Source organism: Brachycentrus maculatus, unplaced genomic scaffold (assembly GCF_059751285.1).
Source record: "Brachycentrus maculatus isolate JH-2025_06_01 unplaced genomic scaffold, ASM5975128v1 h1tg000216l, whole genome shotgun sequence".
NCBI classification, from domain to species: Eukaryota; Metazoa; Arthropoda; class Insecta; order Trichoptera; family Brachycentridae; genus Brachycentrus; species Brachycentrus maculatus.
In genome coordinates, this window is record NW_028280967.1 from 749,113 (window position 1) to 775,488 (window position 26,376).

A 26,376-nucleotide genomic window follows, 5' to 3' on the forward strand; every position below is an offset into this window, starting at 1 on the left:
ATGGATAGTGTCGCGGACTCTGAGCTAGAGTTTCTGGATTCGAACCCACTCTACCACAACTTGATACCTATTTTTAATAACGAACCGATTAGGCCTACAAAAAAGTATGAAATCGAAATATTTGTGTCTGCCATATAATAAAAACACAAATACGAGTATTTTTCCATTGCTGCAAAATTGATGTCGCGGGTGCGATTCCCGCCAACTGCAAAATGAATTCAAGAGAATTCAAGAAAGATTTATTTTCAATTGGTCTGAGTGTTTTGTGATATATATTTTTCACATTTACCTTCCCTATCCTTACTATACTCCCTGCAGACAAGCATCTAAAATAAACGCTTTGCGGGTTATTCGTTTAAAAAAAATGAATGTACAAGAATGTCTAAATAGATTAATTCTTTACATGTTTAAATGTTGTAAACTTATTTTCTGTGGCATGTTTGAACGAAAATACCTGGTCTTTTTAAATATATGAAAAAAATGAAAAAGAATCAGTTTAAAATAAAATAGATCTGTACTTTTGTATATTTTCAAGTTATATCATACATATATACATGTCAAATTATTCAATGATGGGTTTTTACATATGTATATATTTATATGTTTCAATTAATTCATTATTTTTATATGGCGTTATTTGTATCTGGCTTCTATAATAAAAATACAATTTTATAAATTTTGTATTTTTTTAACCAAAATTTAATAAATGTACAGCTTAAATTAAATTAAAAATAAAATGTTTAATTTTGGGGGACAGCAAAAAAATCCATTTAAATTAAAAAGGAATCATAATTATTTTACTAGAAGACATTATAATAGTAATAAATATGTAAATTTGTGATATTTTATTTTTAAAATTACAGTATAGTCAACCAAATGGCATATTTTTATAAATTATTGTAAAAATATCAAAAAATAGGTCTTTTAATAAGAAAAAAGGTGATATGTTTTTTTGACATATGTTTTAATGTTTGTTTTTGGTCAGTCAAAAACGCAGTCTGAAACTCCAAAGTAACTTGAATTATGATGGCATTTAAAGCAACAAGGTTAGTGTTCCTAAAATCTGGAATTAACCTTCCTAAAACTGGACCTTCGTATTATTTTTATGTATTTAAAGACCTATTTTTTTTAGATGTTATAGACAAATTAGTTATGTAAATTACATATATGAAATAAATTCATTTGTTTTGTTAGAGAAAAACTACTATAAGAATATGCTTCAAATAAATTTTACGAAATGCTATTTGTACCAAATAATTTCTAATTTATGTAATTTAAAAGGGTGAAATTAATAAGTGGGTGTAAAAGCAATACATACTAAGTTGATCACTGAAGCATAGCCTTATAATGGTCTCTCAACTACAAGGTACAAAATTTGCAATGTGAAGTGAATAAAAAATATTTAAAAAAATGTAATAAAAAAAATAATATTTTCAATGTATGTATGTAGAATTGATTAAATATATCGTAGTCATACAGGAGAAGTGACCAAGTGCATTTTTTACAAAAACGTGATTATTAACTATTTGATATCTTACTAGCTTAATATTGTCCTGAAAAAATCCCAAAGCGATTTTAAGAGATGCATGAATTTAGAGTCGAAGAATGTTTGCAAAGACAGAGTGGTGTGGCGTTCGATTCTCTCTGTCTACCTTCTGAGGGGAAGCGGCGTGATGGTTAGTTAGTTAGTTGGTTGAGTATAATATATTGACTTGATAAAAATGACTGACTGCATTGATATTTATTTTCTTGCCAAGCAAAAGTGATTGCCCTCCTGAACATAATATGTTTTGTTATTTAATCACTTTCTCCTATACGACTACGATATATCAGGCGTGTTTCTTTTGCCCATACATGTTGTGGATGTTCCGCATCCGTTGAAAATAATGTGTGCAAAGCCTAGGCCTATTTCTGGTGCACGCCTTAAATGAATCAAACTAGGCAGGTAGGCAGAGAGATAAGATCGCCACACCACTTTGTCATTACAAACATTCTTCACTTCTTCCACATTCATGCATCTCCTCATACATAATAGTATAATATAAAAAATAATAAAACCCTTATGCTTATAAAAAATAATAAAACCGCACCCAAATGGTGCATAGGGCACTGTGTCATATAAACGCAGTGTTATCTTGATAGTTTTTACACATGAAGGAAAGGTGATCAGCCCTCCGCTTCAGGTACCAGTCCAGTGTATTGAATAAATATTTCAGTGAAAAAATCACTTATATTTATTTTACCCCCCTTGGGAATCGAACCCGGGACCTCCAGAACGGTAGCCGAGCGTGCTGACCATTACACTACGGAGGCGGACATACATAGCTGCCAATTATTCCGACACCTGACCTAACTGATTGCATGAGCAAGTATTTCACATACTTGGTCATGCTAAGTTTTCCTAGGCCTATTTCTATTTCTATTTGATTTTGTTTGATGTGTTTCTAGGTTTTTGATCTTGTTGGTATATGTATGTTGTCATCAAGTGTGATATTGGTCACTTCTTCCACATTCATGCATCTCCTCATACATAGCTGCCAATTATTCCGACACCTGACCTGACTGATTGCATGAGCAAGTATTTCACATACTTGCTCATGCTAAGGTTTCCTAGGCCTATTTCTATTTCTATTTGATTTTGTTTGATGTGTTTCTAGGTTTTTGATCTTGTTGGTATATGTATGTTGTCATTAAGTGTGATATTGGTCACTTCTTCCACATTCATGCATCTCCTCATACATAGCTGCCAATTATTCCGACACCTGACCTAACTGATTGCATGAGCAAATATTTCACATACTTGGTCATGCTAAGTTTTCCTAAGCCTATTTCTACTTCTATTTGATTTTGTTTGATGTGTTTCAAGTTTTTTGATCTTGTTGGTATATGTATGTTGTCATTAAGTGTGATATTGGTCACTTCTTCCACATTCATGCATCTCCTCATACATAGCTGCCAATTATTCCGACACCTGACCTGACTGATTGCATGAGCAAGTATTTCACATACTTGGTCATGCTAAGTTTTCCTAAGCCTATTTCTACTTCTATTTGATTTTGTTTGATGTGTTTCAAGTTTTTTGATCTTGTTGGTATATGTATGTTGGTCATAAAGTGTGTTATTGGTAACTTAAATACAATTTCAACTAACTTAAGGTATTTACAACATTTTGAGTGTGTCCAACATTTTACATCTTACCAATAGATGTCTCTAGTGAAGTTCTAGTGATTCATGAACAAGGTTTCTAAATTGGTTCATATATATAGAACTTCCAAGAATTTGAGTAGTGTGGTTGTCAATAATGGGTAGAATTGGTGAATGTTACACGTGTGTAAAGTGATCACTTAAACCAGCCTATAACGGTCGTCAGCCCCGTAAATGCCCAGACTTCCATATTCTTCTTCATCTTTGATGAGATGTCAAAAAATAACTTAAGGTATGATGAGAGATGTCTCTAGTGAATTAAAAACACAATGTTTCGAGTTAAATCAATATGTCTAGAAGTTCCAAGAATTTGAATAGTGTGGTTGTCAATCATGGGTAGAATTGGTGAATGTTACATGTGTGTAAAGTGATCAGTTAAACCGGCCTATGACGGTCGTAAGCCCCGTGAATGCCCAGACTTCCAAATTCTTCATTACCTTTGTTAAGATGGATCACTTTGGATCTTCCTTGAAAGACATCTACAGGAATTCATAGATGCTACAGAAAGATAACATGATTCGAAGACATGGCCTAGGTGACGTTGTATATGATAAAAGGGACCTACAACCTAAGGTTGAGGAGACCTGAACCCAACAGTCTATATAGACGATAAGTTGGGATGAAGCCAGGATGAAGATAAGGTAGGTAGATTTGAAATAGATCACATCATTCGGACATGTCATATTTGATTGCATGCCATAAACAATTTTCTTTTCACAAAATTTTATAAATGATAATTGTAAAATGTGCCTTTGGCACGTAAAAACTCAGTTTTCTAAAAATTTTTATTTGTAATAATAATAATAAATAAGTGCAAAGCTAAATTCTCTTTTGAAAGTTATATAATAGTCATATTTACCAGTATTAAAAAACACGCTAAGAGTGTCAGAAATGAAGACTCTTAGGAGCATATCTGGCAAGAGTCTACAAAATTTAAAAAGGAACACCAGGATAAAATAAATATGCGAGATCGAAGATGTCGTTAGGTGGGGAAGGCAATCAATAAGACAATCGTATGTACATGTGAGGAAAATGGAACCATTCAGACTTCCAACATAAATGGCTCCCAGGCAGACCATTAAAGAGATGGATTGACAGCTGGGAATCGACATCGCAGGAGGCTAATCCCTCTTAAAAATAGGCCACAAGGCCTATACACCAAGCAGTAAAATAATAAAAATAAATAAATAAAATATACTTTGGTGTAAATGTCATGGCTTTTAAGTTTTCAGGAATTTGTTGTATAGAGTTTGTAGCAGTCGTTGGGTAAATATAAAGTGAATTGTATGTAATGTAAATATATGTTGTGTCGGGTTGTGGTGCCGTGATTAATGTCACGGACTCTTAAGCCAGAGTTTCTCGGTTCGAACCCACTCTACCACGATTTGATACCTATTTCTAATAATGAGCCACTCAGGCTCACAGAAATAGTATGAAATTGAAATATTTGTGTAAATAATAAAAACACAAATATTAATCATTTAAAAAATTTAAAAAAGGATGAAGAACGAAATGCTTAGGAGAAATAAAAGATATTATAAAATATTGTAAAAAATAAATTAATTAAAGGAATTAATGTGATTTGCGTATGAGAAAGCGATTTTGGCATTATACTATTGTTAGCATACCAGTTTGCAATAGGTCAGTGTCCAAATCTCTTGAAAGGCGAACGTCCTTAGGAGAGAGTTTGCTAGAACTGCCCGATACTTCTACGGTTGCATCAGGACCTATGTGACAATTCAATACCCTTTCTAGCGATACATTTCAACTCAACAGATCCCAAAACGCAAACAGCCCAGAGGCGCCTTCATTCAGACGCGTCTGCATCACCTTTTCAGTGGTTTTTCTTATTCTAATGGTTCATAGGTACTATATTACATGGACGCAGTATTGCACTGATTGTTAATTACAGGAAGACAAGATGGCCAGTCCTGGGTAATATTAAATGCTGTTGGTAGAGAGCAGGAGACGCTTATGAGGGTTCGATTTGCTTACTTTTGGTAGAGCGCGAAATGCCATAAAACACTGTACATATTGGATTTGGATTCGTGGTTACTTGTGATTAATTTACGACACTTATAAGTATACTAATTATGGACAGGGTTGATGAAAAAACTGCCCGATACTAATGTTTTAATTGAGTATATCAGTGAAAAATTACTTATATTTATTTCTACCCCACTATGAATTGAATCCAGGACCTCCAGCATGGTAGCTAAACGCACTAACCACTACACTAAGAAGGTGAATATTTTTTCATACAATTATTTAAAAGTAAATAAATTATTTCCTTTTATTTATTAATTGATTCCGCAGTCACTTTATGGTAATATCTATCTATTTTTAATTTAAGTTTTACTGGGTAAATAATAAAAACCTCACCCCTATTGTCTATGTTCCCACTGATAAAAAATAAATAAATAAATATAAATAAGGAACAGCTCCTACCCCCTCTTCCTCCTTCAACGTCCCAACGATACAACTCTAAAATTTAGACTTATGGTACACATATTGTGTTTGAAAATGATGCGGAATGCATCGATATACGTGTCACAATGGATTTTAAGAAATAGTTTTGTTTACCAAGCAAAATTTAAATTAAAAATGAGTAGATTTAACCAAAAAATTCCTGCCGAATCAATTAATGAAAATATTATTAATGTCGACTGATTTAGAAGCAAACGGCTTCCATTTTTAGAATTTTTTGACAAAATATGTTTATAAAAATAGTCATAATTATGTTGCTTGCGTGTAAGAATTTGTTGAGTTGATTTAGAAAATTACCAAACAATATAATTTTGTTTTTTTTTTGGCATACATTAGTCAGTTATTTGTAAAGCTGTGGGTGCAAATATACCGTGCTCTTATACAAAAATACCCTTCAGATAATCGGCTGTCCAAACTTAAAACACAGTAAGGAACATTTTTTTGCAGTGCGTTTTTTTTTTTGCATTTTTGGACTAAGTATAATCTACTTAGTACAAAAATGCAAAAAAAAACGTACTACAAAATAAATGTCCTATACTGTGTTTTGAGCTTGGACAGCCGTAATTGACATTGTAAAAATATCTGTCAGATAATTAATTTTGATGTTAAAATATTTATATGTTGATTAATTTTTATGTAATAATACCGGTTAAATAATTCAAATAATTGTAAAAATATCTGTTGGATAATTAATTTTGGTGTAAAAAATACTATAAGACGATTAATTTTAGTGTAATAATATCTGTTATACATTATAGTTAAAATATCTGTTAGATAATTCATTTTATAGAAAAAATATCTGTCAGAAAATTTATGTAATGACACGTGAGAGATAATTTACATCAATGTAAAAATTCCTTTCAGATAATTAACATTTATGTAATAATACTTGAGATAATGTATATAAAATCGATGTGCCCTATGTAAAGTGCTCTAACTACATTTTTGTCAATTTTGAGATATTTAGTATATGTTATTAACTGACCGTTATCTATTAATATAAACAAACAAAAAACATATATAAAATAAATTATGCCTAGTTTTCAGGCGTATTAACTCCTAAAACGCTAACTACTTAATTTTGACAAAGCATAAAGTTTTTAAACGATTTATACATTATTTTATCGTGTTTTTTAAATGTATAATACTAGTTTCCTTCCTAGAAGGATGAAAGTAGACTGAATGCAGTCGAAATGCGATCTCTCAGAAGAATGTGCGACAAAACGATGTATGATAGATGTGGGAATAGTGAAATAAGGAAGGAATGCAAAGCTGAGATAAGCATTATCGATAAAATTAAGAAAGGTGTGTTGAGATAGTTTGGACATGTGGAACGAATGAGTGACGAAAGAACGGTACAACAAATTTAGGCGAATGTTAGTGGGAAAAGAAGCAGAGGAAGACCGAGAAAAACATGGCACGATCAGGTATGCCAAATACTTGAAAGTGGTCAGGTTAGGAGTCGTAACAATCGGCGGGTATGTATGAGGAGATGCATGAACGTGGAAGAGGCGAAGAATGTTTGCAAGGACAGAGTGGTGTGGCGCTCTATTCTCTCTGCCTACCCCTGCGGGGAAGCGGCGTGATGGTTAGTTAGTTTTTTTTTATAATACTAGTTTAGAATTTCAGATAAATTTTAAAAAAATCTTTCCTGTAAAGTTACAGATTTGCAGATAGAGTACTTTACGTAGGGGCCGTCGAAATATCTGACAGAAAAATAATAATCACTGTATTTCTAACTGTAGTTTTGGAAAGTTGTTCATCAATGAAAAACAAATGTTTTATTTAAATCATTTATGGCATACATAGTTGTAAAATATATATAATAAATATCTTTTTTAAATACAGTATATGCCAATGAATATATATTTTTAAATTTAAGTATAATATAATAGCTAGGATAGGTTAGTTCATGTTATATAGGTAAGGCTGGGTTATTATTAACGCAAGACATTATCACTAGCAATAATTGTGGAGGTCCTCACCAAAAGGTCACATTTCCATTAAAAATGATTTTAAGTAATTAGGAATTCTAGCTTGTTAAATCGTTACGTTTTGGTACGATTTAATGATTTTATATTGTCCGCCTCCGTAGTGTAATGGTCAGCACACTCGGCTACCGTTCTGGAGGTCCCGGGTTCGATTCCCAGGGGGGGTCAAATAAATATAAGTGATTTTTTCACTGTAATATTTATTAAAAAATATTACCTTGGACTGGTACCGGAAGCGGAGGGCTGATCACCTTTCCTTCACGTGTAAATGATCAAGATAACACTGCGTTCATATGAAGCAGTGCCCTATGCACCATTGGGGTGCGGATAAGGGTTTATATATTATATTGGTTTAACACAGGATTGGTCACGTTTTGTCGCAACTTTAATTAACCTGTTAACTGGGCGGTCCGCTGTCCAATTACGCAACTTGTAATGGATGCGAATACTGATTAACTCTGTGTCTTAAATTCATGTCTATGGATGACTAATACCTTTGTTGTTCAAAAAATATACGTCCATATATATATATATATATATATATATATATATATATATATATATATAATATAATAAACATATATTTCAAGGACGTATTCATATGTCCTACCCGTACCCGATATTGTTTACGTTTGACGTATTTATGCGTCCCGCCCGGTCAACAGGTTAAGATTTTGATAGAACATAGTAAACATAACAGATTTGCATTTGAAGGCCATTTCTTGTGCCATATTGGAAATATAACTTTTTGGTGAGGACCTCCACAATTGTCATTAAAGCAAATGGTGGTAAGTGTGGTGGTATTCGTGACAGTTCCTACCTTTAGCTTGCTGTCCTGGAACGTCTATTTGAGCGGTGGTAGCTGCAGCTCTCTCCCTTTGGATGAGGTCCACAGGTGACGGGGGCGGGGTCTTGGAGAACTTCAAGGAAAGTTCTAGAACAAAGAGCCATGGTCATCTATTGAGGTTATGTTGACAGATCAATCAGTATACAGTTTACTCCATATACAAGCATCGTAGACAAAATGTCTCACCAGAGCACTATGAGATAAAGAAAATGTAATAGAACATAGACCATTTTTGACTCATAAACAGTATACCACATGTAAAAAAGTTGTAGATAAACACACTCACCAAGGTACTATGAGAAAAAGAAAATGTATTGAAATATAGACCACTTTTTGACTCCTAACCTGATATAACCTTACCCGTCGTATCTTAACCTAACCTAATCTGTTTTTTTTCAAGTATTTAATGTCTCCTGTCATGCCATATCTTCAATATTAATTTTAAGCTTAAGTACCAAAATAACTAATTGACCGCTTTTGGCAGGGGTAAGCAGAGATGATAGAATGCCACACAAATCTGTCATTGAAAACAATCTTCATCTTCTATTTTCAGGCATCTCTTTGCACACATACTCCGATAATTCCGACTTCTGACTGACCACTTTCAACTATTTACAATCATTGATTGGTGTGGCGTTCCATTCTCTCTGCCTATCCCTGCAGAGAAACATCATGATGGTTAGTTTTTCAGATTTTTGATTGAATCCAAAAACTGAAGTAACAACTTCTTTTGAAGAAGTTGTGATTTTTTTCCTCTTTCTTTCTTATCTGTGCTTTATTCTTTAAATTTAAACTTTCTAGATATGTAACTAAATCTAGAGAAAATTAGTATGGAGTGCTTACCATGTGTGACATGACTGGTGTCAATTCTGATGAGTGATCCCCCCGGCTGCGAAATGCCTTCCAAGAAATCTGAACACCTTCTATCGGCGCGATTGAGGTCTTTTATCTCGGACAAGATCTTATCCCTGTCTTCACTGACCTCCGGAGAATGTTCAGGACTCCTTTCATCGCCGTAGCCGCCGTCTTCGTCTTTGGAAACCTGCTTGTCTTTTTTGAGCTTGTCAGCTTCGGACTCCGGTTTTTCTTCCTGGACACCTTTCTCCTGCTCTCGGATTATCTCCATTATCTCAGTGACCTTTTCCTCGGCAGCTCTGACAACTCGTTCGACTATTTCCGTAGCTTTTACTTCTTCCAAGGTTTTATTGTCCTTAATTTCATCAGCATCTTTATCGTCTTCGGCTGTTTTAACATCGCTGGGTTTCGAGAGAGATTCTTTCGATACTGATTTGGGGATTTTCTCAACTGGTAGTGCTATTCCGATGGAAGCAGCTACTATTGAACCACTTTCTTTTATCGTTTCAGCAAGTGAACCGGTCAAATCAGTTTCCTTGTCTTCTTCATCATCATCTTGATGAGGTTCTATACCAAGTGTTTCAAGCATCGTTGTGCCAGCATCAGCTGCAAGTTCGGATACGACTGAATCACGCCGTTTAACTGAAACCAGTGATTCAGAAGACTTCAAACTGACATCGTCAGCTTTGCGGTCAATTTCTTCAGGTTTGAAAGCGATTCCCATCGAGGCGGCAATCGCAGAGCTAGCGTCAGAGATGATCTCCGATACGTGGTGTTCAGCTATCAATTTGACTTCTGATTTTAAATCTTCTGTTTTAGCATCAATTTGACTATCAAGATGTTCAATATTTTCAGTAATGCCATGTTTTTCGACAGAGTCCAAAGAAGAGTGCATTTTGGCAATGGTTTCTTCAGCTCGGATAAGAGTCTCTTCGTCTGGCTTATAGTCGATTCCGATGGACGCAGCTAGGGTCATTGTTGCATCGGAAAATAGCTCTGTTAGATGTCTTGTAGGGGCTTCTGATTCAGCATGCTCCTCATGAGCAATCTCTTCTGAAGTTATCGGTTCCAATTTTTCTGGCTTATAATCGATTCCAACGGAAGCGGCTAAAGTGGAACTAGCATCTTGAAGCAATTCAGAAACTGGGTGTTCTTTTGTTAAATCTAGACTGGAGTGGACAAGGGCTTTGCCATTCTCAGTATGAGGCTTATCTTCTTCCGGCTTGAACGCTATGCCGGCAGACGCAGCTAGAGTTGAAGAAAAATCTGAAATCAGCTCTGAAGTGTGGACTTCATGTTTGATTTCTTTCGAAAATGAAGAAACGGATCTCGGTTTCCCGAGTTCTTCGTGCAATGTCACTTCTGTTTTGATGTTTATCCCTACTGGAGCACCGACAGCCGCTCCGACATCAGAAAGACCCTCAGAAACATGATGTTCATGCTCTGTTTTATCATCAACCTTTTTCTTGAGAGCGTCAAACATTTCCTGAGCGCTATCAATCTTGGATTCTAGTATATTCATTTTTTGTTCCAGTACGCCTGGTGCTTGCTTTGTTGTATATTTGACCTCGCTGGATTCCTGGAAGGTATGCGATACGTGTTGCGTCGTTTCTGTCGAGGATTTGTGAACAGTAGTCGATGTAAAAGTAGAAGAGGAAGAAGTATGTCCAGGTTTTGAATCAGTTGTGGGAGCGTCGTCAAAAGTAATCTGAAATTAAAAGAATACATTGAAACTTATGTGCATCTTCAAAACAACACATAACATCCTAAACACAAAAAGATGTGAAAATTCACTATGTTTTATTTTATTCTTTTCTAGAGTATGGGATAGCACGGATGACAAGTGATGCACTAATTAATAGTGCATATATGTATTAATAGGAAAAATTCAAGAAATCACAAAATCACGACAGTCAAATGACACTTAAACAATCCTTACTCACACTAATCACAACAAAGACCTCTTAGATAGACAACATACAAATCACCAATGTTCTTTATGTGTTTTTAATCTAAAACACAAAAACACATCAAACATAAACCATGTTTACTTAAATGACTTTTGGCATCACACAATAAAGCTGTATAACCTGCTCCTCATATCCATAAAACCCTTGTCCGCACCCCAATGGTGCATAGGGCACTGCTTTATACAAACGCAGTGTTATCTTGATTGTTTACACATGAAGGAAAGGTGATCAGCCCTCTGCTTCAGGTACTAGTCCAGGGTAATATTGAATAAATATTGCAGTGAAAAAATCACTTATATTTATATGACCCCCCTGGGAATCAAACTCGGGACCTCCAGAACGGTAGCCGAGCGTGCTGACCATTACACTACGGAGGCGGACAGAAATCCATAAAGTCATTCAATAACAAAACTTTGAATAAAAAAGCTATTAATTATTTGATAACTAAGGTGGATGAATTAAAATGGGAACTTATCATTCGTCCATGTCACCCACATTTCATGACTCATTATAGACAAAACAAGAATTGTATATACATAATTTATATTTGAAGCACTAACTTTGTGATTTTATATTTTATAATTAAAATGTAACTTTGTTTTAAAATCACAATAATTTTTTTATTATGACCCAATTATAATGACTACTGGTTTCAAAGCTAACCGGTTCTTAATCAGTCTTGTTAAAGAAGCGGCTAGCTTCGAAACCAGTAGACATTATAATTAAGTTATAATAAAATAATTACAGTGATTTTAAAACAAAGTTACATTTCAATTATATTGTAAGTACCCTCGGCAATGAAAACAATCGCTGGTAATATTTAAAGCAAAATTTTGTTTTACTCACGTCTCTCTCTTGGAAGAAGTCGTCAGCATCATCGAGGGAATCCTGCTTCAGTTTTGAAGTGTCGAAACTCGGGGCAAATCCTCCTTCGATATCGGAAGTTGGCTCAATTATCTCAAGTACCTTAGCCTGGTCCAATTCTGAAATAAAAACACAATATTTTTCTGACTCTTGACATTCTTATTTATTGTAACTGCAGACAGTTTGTAGAGTTCCATATTGAATTGTTGGGTAATATATCCAAAATTAAACAAGGTAAGTTGGATCGAATTCTACATTTATTTATGTATATGTTAATACGTGACGCGTTTCGTCTTCTTAGGACATTATCAAACACTTAAACACTCAGTGTTTGATAATGTCCTAAGAAGACGAAACGCGTCACATATTAACATATACATAAATACGTGTAGAATTCAATCCAACTAACCTTGTTTTATTTTGGATAAATTACCCAACAATTCTTGATTTTCTTCCTTTTGTTTGCACCCAAATGTAAAAAAGGCACTGAACTCCACTAATACATTTTTTTCGCGGGTGTGTACATGGAGATACATGAATATAGAAGAGACGAAGATTGTTTGCAAAGACAGAGTGGTATGGCATTCTATTCTCTCTGCCTGCTAATAACTATTAGTGATTTTTTCACTCTAATATTTATTCAATATTACCCTGGACTGGTACCTGAGGCGAAGAGCTGATCACCTTTCCTTCATGTGTTAATGATCAAGATAACACTGCATTTATATGATGCAGTGCCCTATGCACCATAGGGTGCGTATAAGAGTTTTGAATGCTTTAGTGCCAATTATTTGTAACTGTTTGGCAATTGTTTAGCGATAAATGTATATTTCAATACATTTACTTTATCTGAGTTTTCAGGGAGTTTGTCTATTATCTTTGGCATTCTATTCTCTCTGCATACCTTTGGAGAAGAGGCGTGATGGTTAGTTAGCAGGTCAGCTAGATAAATTTGTTTGTAAATTTGGAATTTTTCACTCACCTGATTCAGACTCGGTGCAAATCTTTTCCTCCACTTCATCAGGTGAGGAATGTACTGAATACTCTCTGGACTGCGCAGAGCTGAAGGGTATTGATATTGGTTTGGCTACTTTTTGGTCTTCTATGGTCGCAATTGTCTGTGTCTTGATGTCTTCAAAAATGGCAGCAGCTGGAGATTCCTTTCGCCTTGAAATAAAATGAATAAAATTCTATATTTATTTTATTTTATACATTTTGTAAAATAAGTAAAACCAAAACATTGTTTTAACCACTTTAATTTTTGGCACAATTTTTTTTAACCGATTCGAAGAGATATCAACATAAACCTTGGGATAAATAATTCCTAAGTTGAAAAAATCCTGAATTTGTGAACAAAATAAATGTTCAATTCTGTGGTGTCAAAAGATTTAAAAATATATTTTTTTTAAATATATATTTTGACATCTCAACAAAGATGAAGAAGAATATGGAAATCTGTATATATTTTAGGGCTTCTGACCTTTCATAGGCTGGTTAAGTGATAACTTTACACATTTGCACTAATATTTACCATTATACCCATGATTGACTATCACAAAACTCAAATTTTCGGAATTCCTTTATAAATCATTAATCTTATGATGCTGTACGTGTGAGTACACTAGATCCGTCTATAGTTGGATCTATAGATCTATAGAAAGCTTTTATTTAGCAGTGACCCTTAATTTAGATATGTGCAAGATCCTAACCGGATTATTTTACATCCTTGGAAATACCTGATTTTCAATTTTATGCAGCTCATAATTTGATCAGTTATTTTATTCACAAATTTGGACACACTCAAAATATCAAAAATATTTTTTCACTTCAGCGATGTCAAAATTTTTTGCTTAGATTAAAATTGACTTACTGTTTCTCTATAATTCCTGGCAGCCTCGGAGAGCCGTTTTCTTGGTCCATACAGAATGGCTCCACATCATCCAAAGAGTCACCCCTCATGCTTCTGAGGGTTTTGTCTACTTTCGGTTCTGAAATAAGAATGCAAAAATGTTATTGAAGTTCTGAGACTGACTTCCCCATAAGAAATAATCAGTGAATAGTAATAAAAAGATTAAAAAAAAATATATATAACTAATGCTTTCAAAGTGAGATGTAGATCGGCAGCAAAATCAAAATTTACAAAACTTGTGTGCTACCCATCATGACATATCGCTCACTCCTTTCAAGAACGTCATAAATCAAAAATCATCAATTTTCAGTTGTGCATGTTTTCGGAATGCCCAGAAAATGTACTATATCCCAGCAAAAGAGGCATATTTTTAACTTAATATTTACCCGCTACAGGGCAGAAAGTGTTGTTTTTGCATTTTGAAGAAAAGGTGTTGTTTAAGTATTTTTTAAAATAAACAAAATATTTTTCAAATGGAGAAAATACCTTCAGGTTTTACTTAAAAAGATCTATTACACAGTAAAAAGTTCAGTAAGTGGCTTAATATTTATTTTTAATACATTGTATTATATTTATAAACTTTAAAAACGTTCTCCTGAAAAATCAAGTTTTTTGATTTATGACGTTCTTGAAAGGAGTGAGCTCATATTATGAGATAGAAAGTAGAACCGATACTGTAGTCACAAAAAACGCGCTTAAGAGTGTCAGAGATGAAGAGTCTAAGAAGCATATCTGGCAAGATTTTACGAGACAGAATAAGGAATAACAAGATAAGGGAAATATGCGAGATTGAAGATGTCCTTAGGTGGGGAAGGCAACGAATGAAACAATGGTATGCGCATGTGAGAAAAACGGAACTATCCAGACTCCTCCACATTGCACTGTACGGCCAACCCAAAGGCAGACAGACCACCAAGAGATGGATCGACAGCTTGGAATCGACATTGCAGAAGGCTAATCCCTCTTAAAAATAGGCCACAAGGCCTACACCAAGCAGAAGAAGAAGAAGCTTTTAAAGTCCCTATCACTGTCAATGGGGCATGTAAGTTAATACTAACAAGTGTGTACAATCTACAACTATGAATTTTAAAGAGAGCTCATTATTTATTATTTCTTACCAAGAACAGGTTTAATTTTAGTCTCTTCATGGTGAGGATGAGGGATGCTGTCTTCCGACTCTTCAAATGTGTAGTCCCTTGAGTCTGTCAAACTGGGAGCATCTGAGGCGCGTTTTCCAGTCTTGAGACCCGCCTGAAAATCTACGGATCCTTCTCCGGCACTGCTGCTTCCCAAAGAGGCTCGTTTCACACCTTCTGCATAAAAAACAATCAATGAAATGTTAGTTTGAGAAAAATTTCAAATCTCTTCGAGTTACCCACTGACCGCATTGAAATTTTGACACATTGTTAAACACATAAATTAAAATGTAAATATTTATTTATTTGAAATCTCGAAGCTAGAATTAAATTAAATTCAAGTAGATTGTGAAAAAGCTTTCATGGAAATCTAAATTGGCATTGTAGAAAAGGAGCATTGGTCCGCCCCATGTGTGCCGTGGCACACTGGTGTACCGTGGTGATTAGTTGGTATGCCGCGGAAAAAAGTCTTGTTTTGTGAAAATAACACAATAACTCCAAATTTTGATTGCCTTTGCTCAGTTAACCTCTCCGGGAGTTAGTTTTTGCAGCAACTGTATCTGGGGAGTTTTTTTTTGGATTTTTCAAAAAACTTTTTATAATTTTTTATCATAGTCAATGCTGTAGGCAACATATTTTTTTGAATAAAAAATATATTTACATATATGACATCGATTATTTTGATATAAATCATGTTTCAAACATGTTTTGATATAAATCATGTTTTGTATCGGCCGTACATGTACGGCCATACTCCTGGACAGGTTAAGTAGGTTCACATTTCGCATTAAACATAATATGTTACCATAATATGGTTAATATGCACCTCTGAAATTTCTTAATTCGGTAGGTGTACTTTGAATAGAAAAAGTTTGCGGAACACTGGTATAGAGTACCAACCCTAATGTATGGAAGTGAAGCGTGGAGTTGGCAAAAGAGGATGAAAGTAGACTGAATGCAGACAAAATGCGATCTCTCAGACTGCAGTAAACGTAAGATGTATAATAGATAGTGATATAAGGGAAGAATGCAAGGCTGAGATAAGCATTATCGATGAAATTAAGAAATGATTGTTGAGATGGTTTGGGTATATTGATCGAATGAGAGAAGAAAGGATAAAAAAACAAATTAATGAGGCAAAAGACAGAGGAAAACTGGGCATGATCAAGTATTTCAAATATTAGGGCCATGGTCGCGTAAGGAGTCGGAATAATCACCAAGCATATACGAGGAGACGCATGAATGACGAAGAGACAAATACTATTTGCAATTTGACAGATTAGTTGGCTTCTATTATCTCTGCTTACATCTGCGGTAAGTGGTGTGATGGTTAGTTAGTTAGTTTAAAATTGTTGAATGAGGCAGTAATTTCATATTTAGTATGCAAAAGCAACACGATGATCCAAAACTACTTACTCAATGCATCGTCCAGTTTGGTTGTAATAATAATAATAATAAAACCCTTATCCGCACTCCAATGGTGCATAGGGCACTGTGTCTTATAAACGCAGTGTTATCATGATCGTTTTACACATGAAGGAAAGGTGATCAGCCCTCCGCTTCAGGTACCAGTCCATGGTTATATTGAATAAATATTACAGTGAAAAAATTACTTATATTTATTTTTACCCCCCTTGGGAATCGAACCCGGGACCTCCAGAAAGGTAGCCGAGCGTGCTAACCATTACACTACGGAGGCGGACGATTATTATAGGCGGAAATTGTTAAATGAGGCAGTTATTTTATATTTATTATACAAAAACAACAGGATGATCAAAAACTACTCACTCAATGCATCGTCCAGTTTGGTTGTAACTCCAACCAATTCTTGAGTGGCTTCTCCTCTCATCTCCGCCAATTTGGAGTCTAGTTTGTCCAGAGCCGATCGATCGCCCCTCATTGTGTGCACCAGCTGTTCTTCAGTGCTCTTTTCATCATCGTCGATAACCAAATCTGGCGATTTTGCAGCCAGGATATCTGACGAAGGTTTGGCATCAGATATATCGACCCTAGCCGGGCTGTCACTGGAAATTTTATCCGTAACGGCGTCTTCGGACGATATTTTGTCAGAAATGCCTTCTGACCATTTTTTGTCTGAAATTTCAATTTCGCGACTACTTTCTGACGATATCTTTTCGGAAAGTTCCTCTTTGTCAAACGACGAACCTCTTTCGTCGTTGTAATCGTCTGCTTCAGTCACAAACATCTGGAATTCGGTTGCGCGTTGCGGTATTTCTGGAGGTACCAACACAAGGTCTGAATCTTTTAGCTCTACAGACGTGTATTTTGTGAGTGAAATTGACTCGTTTCTAGAGTGTCGCTTTGGCGTCATTTTCTTGAAAATGGAGTCCTGCGCTGCATCGCTGGCTTCGCTCGTTTTCTTCCCATCATCTGAATCTTTACTGTCTTTCTTCACCTTGACAAATTCAAATTTGACATCAGTTACACTGGGTTCTTTATCTGACTCCAGTTTCTCGTCGTCTATCAGACTAGAATCTGCCCCTTCTTCAGGCTCTGACGATATTTTAGACATTCTGTCTTTGTACTCTTTGCCGTGGTCAGATTTGTCTGACTTGATCGAGTCGCCTTCCGACGCACGTCTGGAGTCGGTGTCTGCAACATATTGTTCGGCTTCTTCGAGAGAGTCTGAATAGATTCTCTTTGAGAAGAAGCAGTCTTGGACGGCTGCAGCATCCTCAGAGACAGTTTCGATGAACTGTCGGGCCTTCGCGCTTATACCATGATCATCTGGAGTCTGCAAAACAGTAAAGTATTTTAATCATATACCATCTAGGTAAGGTAATATAAAACATTTTTTACAAATGTCCGCCGTCGTAGTGTAATGGTCAGCATGCTCGGCTACCGTTCTGGAGGTCCCGGGTTCGATTCCCAAGGGGGGTAAAATAAATATTAGTGATTTTTTCACTGTCATATTTATTCAATATTACCCTGGACTGGTACCTGAAGCGGAGGGCTGATCACCTTTCCTTCATGTGTAAAAAACGATCAAGATAACACTGCGTTTATATGACGCAGTGCCCTATGCACCATTGAGGTGCGGATAAGGGTTTTATTATTATTATTATTTTACAAAGAAGGTTGAAGCATTCATGGTTAAGAAGAATTCATGTATATCCTGGCTGACCAACTCGAGAGAGTGGTTCCGCTGCAGCACCAAGTCCCTGTTTAGAGCTGCTGCAGACAAATAAAAAATTGTGATACCTTCAGGGTGGAGTGCCACAATAAAGAAGATGATACGTATTTTAAAGTAATAATTAAATTTAAATAAATATTATGTATTTAATGACACATTCCTCAAATGACACCGTATAAATATAATATACTCATCACAGCATATCAAATAGTTGGGAAAAAATGAAAAGAAAAAAAACTCTTAAATCCCTGTTTGGATAATCCCTGTTTTTAAGGATTTTAGCGGGTATTTTACCCACTATTAAACATTTAGTTGAATTTATTTTTATAAGCACATAAATATGACATTTCAAACTACTTACTGTATTTTGCCAGTTTATAAAATGTTGAAGACTTTATAATATTGTATCATTAAGTCAAAAGTGTATATTTTCGAGCTAAAGTTTTTTGCCAGTACACCCACGATATAAAGATTTATTTTTTGACATCTCATCAAAGATGAAGAAGAATATGGAAGTCTGGGCATTTACGTTTGTGCTTAATAAAAAGCTTCTTTACATCTCACCAATAGATGTCTCTATTGAAGTTATAGTGATTCAACAACAAGGTTTCTAAATTGGTTCATATATACAGAACTTCCAAGAATTTGAGTAGTGTGGTGGTCAATAATGGGTAGAATTGGTGAATGTTACACGTGTGTAAAGTGATCACTTTAACCAGGCTATGACGGTTGTCAGCCCCGTACATGCCCAGACTTCCATATTCTTCTTCATCTTTGATGAGATGTCAAAAAATAATATGAAAATAACTCCTGTAATTGGAGATAATCCAGATTTTTGTGAACAAGTATTTGGACACACTCAAAATGTTGTATATAAAGATTTAGAAATTATTATACAATTTTTGTGAAATATGGCTAAACAAAGTGCGTAGTTTAGTTCGTTTTTAGCTTCTTTATGGCACCATTAGTTCACAAATCTATCAGATAAAAAATGTGCTAATAAAAATGTATCAGTATACCTTTTCTTTCTTAACAGTCTTGTCCAATTCGGAAGAACTGAAAACATATTCTTGCTCCAAAAACATCATCGTCTCTGCTCTGGGATCAGCCAGAATTCTTTTTGGCGATTCTTGAACCGGTGCTACTGCAACTGGCGCAACTTTGACTGGAGCAGCCTCGGCTGGTGCTACTTTGGCTGGTGCTACTTCGGCTGGTGCAACTGCTACTGGTGCTACTTCGACTGGTGCTACTTTTGCTGGTGCAACTGCGACTGGGGCAACTTTAGCCAGTGCAATACCGATTGGGGTTACTTTGACTGGTGTGGCTTCAACAAGCTGTAAAAAATGTATTTGTTTTAATATAAACTTATTTTAAGTATGCAAATAAGGAATGCATGATTATAAGTGGAAACGATAAATTCGATTCAAAGCAGATCTTTTCAGGTAAAACCTGAAGGATTATTCTCCATTTAAAAAATATTTAGTATATTTGTAAAAATAATAAAAAAAACCTTTTCTTCAAAATGCAAAAACAACACTTTCTGCCCTGTAGCGGGTAAATATTAAGTTTAAAATTTGCCTAAAATTTTGTATTATTTAAATAATATTTTGTAAAAAAAAATCAATAAATAAAAAAAAATATGAACAGTTTTTATTCAGACCTGAATGATGGAAGTTTAGCTTCTGAAACTAGTAGTCTTTAATAAAACTCAAGTGGTATAAAAACAATTGTTTTCTTTAATCATTGTAACATGTCTTAATTTAAAAATGCAAATATCAACCTTTTCTTTGTCCGTCTGTTCTTTGATTATCCTCTTGGCCTGTTCACTGGAGCTGAAGTCATGCTCCTGATCCAAGAACCTCATGGTCTCCGTTCTTGCATCAGCCAAGGTGTCCCTCTTGGGCGAGCCAGTTGCTGCTGCTGCCAATCCAAGAGCAGCTCCGGTAGCAGCAACATACTGCGCTACTCCGATCTGGGTTTCCTCCATATCAGAAAACTGAGACGCTTCGTCAAGGGAATCGCTTCGAGTTGGCTTGGATTCCTTGGAATATGCCTAAATTATAAGAAAAAAATGCATTGTATTGACTCCTTTACGTATCCACTGTTCATAATTTTCAAATTGCTTAATGAAGACCAATTTTCAGTAAGGCTTTGTTAAGGTTTGTATGAATATTCTTATAAACTATGTTTATTTGTATTTTCTTATTTAAAAGTTTCTTCAAATTGTATTTATTGTCATGAACATATAACAAGAAATAAGGATAAAATAAGACTGCCATTGTTGAAAAAAACCGAGTCGCAAAATTGTTTAATGTATAAGGGTTTGAGAATGTATGATCTATGAATTGTATGAATTGTAAATAATAGTTTTTATTAGTTGCAATATAAGCTAACTTAAGAAATAAAATAAAATAAAATAAAATATATGAAATAAGATGGAAATGATTTATTTCCACTCGGAGAAAATCTATATAAGAATTCCCCATGTCCAATTGGAGAAAGAAGTAAACATCTGTGAAGTATACTTCACAAATCTTTTGCTGATGGCAACAATATCATCCAAAAATTCTTTCAAAATGACAACCAACATGAGAGGAATCTCACAAGAGTGCATATCAGCCCAACATCTTTCAAACATAATTACAACATGGGTGTTCAATAATGGAGAGAAAGGGTTACACATTCAAGAATGTCGTAAATCAAAAATCGTCCATTTTCAGTTGTGCATGTTTTCGGAATGCCCAGAAAATGTACTATATCCCAGCAAAAGGGGCATATTTTTAACTTAATATTTACCCGCTACAGGGCAGAAAGTGTTATTTTTGCATTTTGAAGAAAAGGTACTGTTTAATTATTTTTTTAAAAATATACTTAATATTTTCAAATGGAAAGAAAACCTTCAGGTTTTACCTAAAAAGATCTGTTGTACTAAAAAATTTAATAAGTGGCTAGTTATTTATTTTTAATACATTGTATCATATTTTTAAACTTTAAAAACGTTCTCCTGAAAAATCAAGTTTTTTGATTTATGACGTTCTTGAAAGGAGTGAGCGATGTGTATAAAGTGATCATTTTATAAAGTTGTGTATCGTTCACCATTCTGACCATTATTGAACATCCGTACTGCATTATTTTTTAAAATTTCTATGTATATATAGTCTTGGATCCGTTTCATATATAAATAAGTAGTAATTCAATAGATTTAGAAGTATGTCTGATTGTGGCGCCAGCAGTTGAGAAATCTGTGAAGCTCAACCCTTACTGGTCCAATGTCGAATCTCATGCGACATCGATTTTTTCCTCTTAGGTCCCATGTCGGATGTTATTCGACATTTTTTTCATCATTAGTATTATATATTTAAATTCCAAGCTTACATTTTTGTGACTCGTATCTATTACAACATTATGTGGAGCAGAGGACAAAATATTTATTTTCCAATTGGAATATAACTGTCTACCTATTTTTTTTTTAATTTAGGGGGACCGGAAAGGGTTAATATAGCGTACTCCATTTGAAAGCATATAAAGTGATCACTAACTTACTTGAGCCCTGGGATGCTCAGACTTCCATTTTCTGTCATTGTTCAAATGACAGAAGTTTGTTATGTCTGAGTTATAATGTGAATTAAAATCTATTAATAAAATAGCTCCATACCTTGGAGTCGGTCTGCGACACCAAGCTTATGTCTCGGTCAGTACTGGGCTCGTGCAATTGGGACGAATCAGTCTTTTCTGCTCCGGAGTGGGAAGGAGACCCCTTGGGAATGGACGGCCTGGACAAATCGGATCCCAGGGAATCAGATCTGGTGTGCATAGTCTGGAAATGCTCAACCCTTGCCTCCACTGAAGGGGCCTTCGACTCAATCTGAAAAAATTGATATCTCTGATGGATACACATAAATGGATACTTCTTCTTCTTCTTTTCATGTTCGCTCCCTAGGTGGAGCATATAGCTAACACGAGACGTCTCCAAGTCACTCTGTCACGGCTTTGAATTACTTTTAAAAATCGCCATAAAACCATCTGCATACGGTGGCGCGGTTTTGAAATATTTTTATCTTAACATTTTTTATTTTGTTATAAATTTACATAAATGTATTGGCATTTTTAGTACGGGACAAAAGTGATTTTGTTGTACTTATTAATGGGATCTCGTTATATAAATGCATTTTCGTATGAAAAATTAGTTTTAGGAGATAAATTTAGTTTTTTTTTTCGATATACGTCATTTTTTGCTATTTCGCGATTTGTTATATCGCGATTCTACTGTACGAGGTAGTCGTGATGTGTAATTAATTATTAATTATTATATGATCATCTGTTGTTCTGTGATTTAATCATTATTACTACATATTACTTCATGTTACTACATTTATATATTAAAAGACACATGTTTATTGGAACACTAATCCACAATACTTGGAAATAATTTCTTGGAAACGAGGGTGATTGCTATTTGTTATATGTAGCTCGCTGTAATGTCACCAGGATGACAATTCTCACTATATTCATGGTCACTAGGTTGCAATCATAAAAATCCCAGCTGATCAACCATATGCATTCGTGAAGTCATTTATGTGTATGTGTATCCATTTGAGTTCTTCTTCTCCTCAAATCGTCATTCCTGACGAAGTCATACCACTTTATATCCAGTATTCGCCTCAGGCACCTATTTTCAAAACTTGCTAGTTTCTTGCTTTGAGTTTTGGCGAGGTGCCACGACTCACATACAGCTGTGTCCGTACAGCAACACTGTTAGGCTGCAGGCGTTAAAGAGACGACACTTGGTTTTTGTCGAGTAAAGCAGTGAGTATATTATACTATACTCAGCGGAACTGACCTAGGAGAAAGCCAAGGAGATGGGTCGATAGCTGGGAATCGAAGTCGCAGGGGGCTAATCCCTCTTAAAAACAGGCCGCTAGGCCTATAATAAGAAGAAGAAGAAGAGAAGAAAAAATATAATACTTTTTAGTTTTTACTCACAGGTTTGGCTTTTACATCAGCTACTTCTTCGGAAAGCTCCTTTTTGATATGTGACTCACTCTCATCGTCAGTTGGTTGTATTTGAGCGTCTTCATCCGAAGAAATCTGCAGAGAGTCTTCGAGGGAATCCACTCTTAATTTATCGGAATCTACTTCTTTCACAGTCTTTACCACTTCGTGTTCCAATACTTTGACCTCCTTGGCGATAAAATCTTCCGAAGTCTCCTCAATCAGTTCTTGTTCGATATTGATCGTGAGTTTTGGGGATTTGGGCGATCTTACGCTTTCTTTTGGGATGTTACCTCGAGGCGTTGCAACGGGTTCCAACTTGCCAGCTGCCGTTTTAGCCCCAGACATTTGTTCTTCGAGAAGCCCAATCTGCTGTTTGACAGTAACAATTTGGCTCTCCGTCTCCGTTTCTGAATCTGTCGACTTCTTCATGTACTCATTGTCTTCTTCAGAAGAGAACTGGACTATTGTCGAGTCTGTTCTCATGGCTCGAGGGAAACTCTTCGTCACTTGACTGCCTTTGAAGTAGTTGTCGTTGTATTTCTCACTCGTGTGGTCTGCAGACGCCCTGAACGTTTCCTCGGCCTTCATGAGTTCCGCGGCGAAGTCGGACACCAGATCTGGACTGCCTGGATCTCTAAATACCTTTTCGCTTCCTTCAATTTGATTGGTGACATATTTGCTAGTAGTTCTTTCTACTTGGGATCTCAATTGATCTTTGACGAACTCTTCTGTGTACTCTGTCGTGGTTGTTTGTCTTTCCGTATGCTTTTTAAGAGCTTCTTCCGTCAATTTGACATTTGGCTCTTCGACAGACTTGGGTTTTTGGTCATCCGTTAGTTTGGACTTAGTTTCGAACTTATCTGTTTCTACTTTGGTCTTTTCGGAAAGCATTTTACTTTCGAAGGAACTGATTTTTTCTTTAAGTGGGAGCTCCGCTATGTCTCTAACTGTAACTCTTTCTTCTTCTGTAGTAATCGTTCTGGTTTTTCCATCAGTAATGGTAACAGTTTCCGTTTTGACCTCAGTCTTGATTACAGGTTTTTCACCGACCACAGTAACCTCTTCAATTATCTTAGTCTCTGTGATCTTTTCATCTGGTTTCTTTTGGGTGACTTTGATGTCTGAAAAGTCCCCGGATGAGAACCTGATCATGGATTCATTTCTGACATGTTTCTGCATGTGCCTCGGTCCTGCTTTGGGTAACACCTTTTCTTTGATCGGTTCTACAGTAGGAGACACCATGGGAGGAGACAAAACGGGTTTAGAAATGTCATCGTCTTCCGAGGATCTCTTTGACATTTTGCCCGGAGGTTCTTTAGACTCTTGCGAACTCTAAAACATAACCAAGTATTAAATATTTCAAAATAAATATCATACATTCATCTTCTCCTTCTCTTCTTAAACCCTTATTCGCGCCCCAATGGTGCATAGGGCACTGCATCATATAAACGCAGTGTTATCTTGATCGTTAACACATGAAGGAAAGGTGATCAGCCCTCCGCTTCAGGTACCAGTCCAGGGTGGTATTGAACAAATATCAGAGTGAAAAAATCACTTATATTTATTTAACCCCCGCTGGGAATCGAACCCGGGACCTCCAGAACGGTAGCCGAACATGCTGACCATTACACTACGGAGGCGGACACACAAACATTCATCATCATCATCATCGAACCCTTATCCTCACCCCAATGGTGCATAGGGCACTATCATATAGACGCAGTGTTATCTTAATCGTTAATACGTTCTCCAGGGTAATATTGAATAAATATTAGAGTGAAAAAAAAATCACTTATATTTATTTGAACCCCCTCCCCTGGGAATCAAACCCGGGACCTTCAGAACGGTAGCTGAGCGTGCTGACCATTACAATACGGAGGCGACGTTATACATTTAAATATAAAAAAGGTTTTTTTACAAACCTGTGAAGTCTGTTGTACGTGGAATTTCTTGATCTCAGGATCGATTTGTTTCTTAATTTGAATAATTTCTTCTTTCAGTTCCTTCTTTTGTTTCGAAGCGGGGATTTTAGCTGAGCTAAGTTTTCTCGTAATCTGAATTTTTCGTTCTGCGACACTCTTTTTAATTCCTGTAAACAAAGCATTTCTTACAACTGTGTCTCTCCCCCTCTACCCCTATTTTTTCTCTCACTCTCTTATGATGCATATAGCTCTGCATCAAATTAATTGAAGTACCATTTCATTGATTTATTTCATCATATATATAATATAATATGTCCGCCTCCGTAGTGTAATGGTCAGCACGCTCGGCTACCGTTCTGGAGGTCCCGGGTTCGATTCCCAAGGGGGGTAAAATAAATATAAGTGATTTTTTCACTGTCATATTAATTCAATATTACCCTGGACTGGTACCTGAAGCGGAGGGCTGATCACCTTTCCTTCATGTGTAAACCATCAAGATGACACTGCGTTTATATGACGCAGTGCCCTATGCACCATTGGGGTGCGGATAAGGGTTTTATTATTTATTATTATTATTTATATATATAATATATATAAAACCCTTATCCGCACCCCAATGGTGCATAGGGCACTGCTTTATACAAACGCAGTGTTAACTTGATCATTTACACATGAACGAAAGGTGATCAGCCCCCCGCTTCAAGACCAGTCCGGGGTAATATTGAATAAATATTACAGTGAAAAAATCACTTTTATTTATTTGACCCCCCTGGGAATCGAACCCGGGACCTCCAGTACGGTAGCCGAGCATGCTGACCATTACACTACAGAAGCGGACAAAATATTCATCCCCTTTAATGTTACCCCCGATAGCGCGGTACCTATCTTAACATTATAGAGAATTTACTGTATTGTGTCCAAAATAAATATTTTCATTTTAATTTTGAAGTCGGTATTATGTAAGATTGTAACAAAAACTATGAAAATTTGCTACTCATATTTTATTTTGATATATATAATATAACATGATCTTCGATCGTAC

General features: G+C 35.6%; 1 protein-coding gene across 1 annotated transcript in view; it reads right to left on the reverse strand.

Annotated features, from left to right (window-relative positions):
• Positions 1-26,376, reverse strand: part of LOC148306966 (uncharacterized) — a 124,538-nt gene that overhangs the window by 12,479 nt on the left and 85,683 nt on the right. Inside the window, exons 35-47 of the mRNA XM_088264131.1 lie at positions 25,335-25,501; positions 23,401-24,744; positions 22,073-22,282; positions 20,198-20,470; positions 19,437-19,751; positions 17,052-18,018; positions 15,246-15,440; positions 14,089-14,206; positions 13,201-13,385; positions 12,201-12,337; positions 9,373-11,092; positions 8,503-8,616; positions 4,833-4,931 (exon numbers count right to left, since the gene is read on the reverse strand). Of these exons, the coding sequence (XP_088120257.1) occupies positions 4,833-4,931; positions 8,503-8,616; positions 9,373-11,092; positions 12,201-12,337; positions 13,201-13,385; positions 14,089-14,206; positions 15,246-15,440; positions 17,052-18,018; positions 19,437-19,751; positions 20,198-20,470; positions 22,073-22,282; positions 23,401-24,744; positions 25,335-25,501 (5,844 nt within the window). The remainder of the gene's footprint in view (positions 1-4,832; positions 4,932-8,502; positions 8,617-9,372; positions 11,093-12,200; positions 12,338-13,200; positions 13,386-14,088; positions 14,207-15,245; positions 15,441-17,051; positions 18,019-19,436; positions 19,752-20,197; positions 20,471-22,072; positions 22,283-23,400; positions 24,745-25,334; positions 25,502-26,376) is intronic.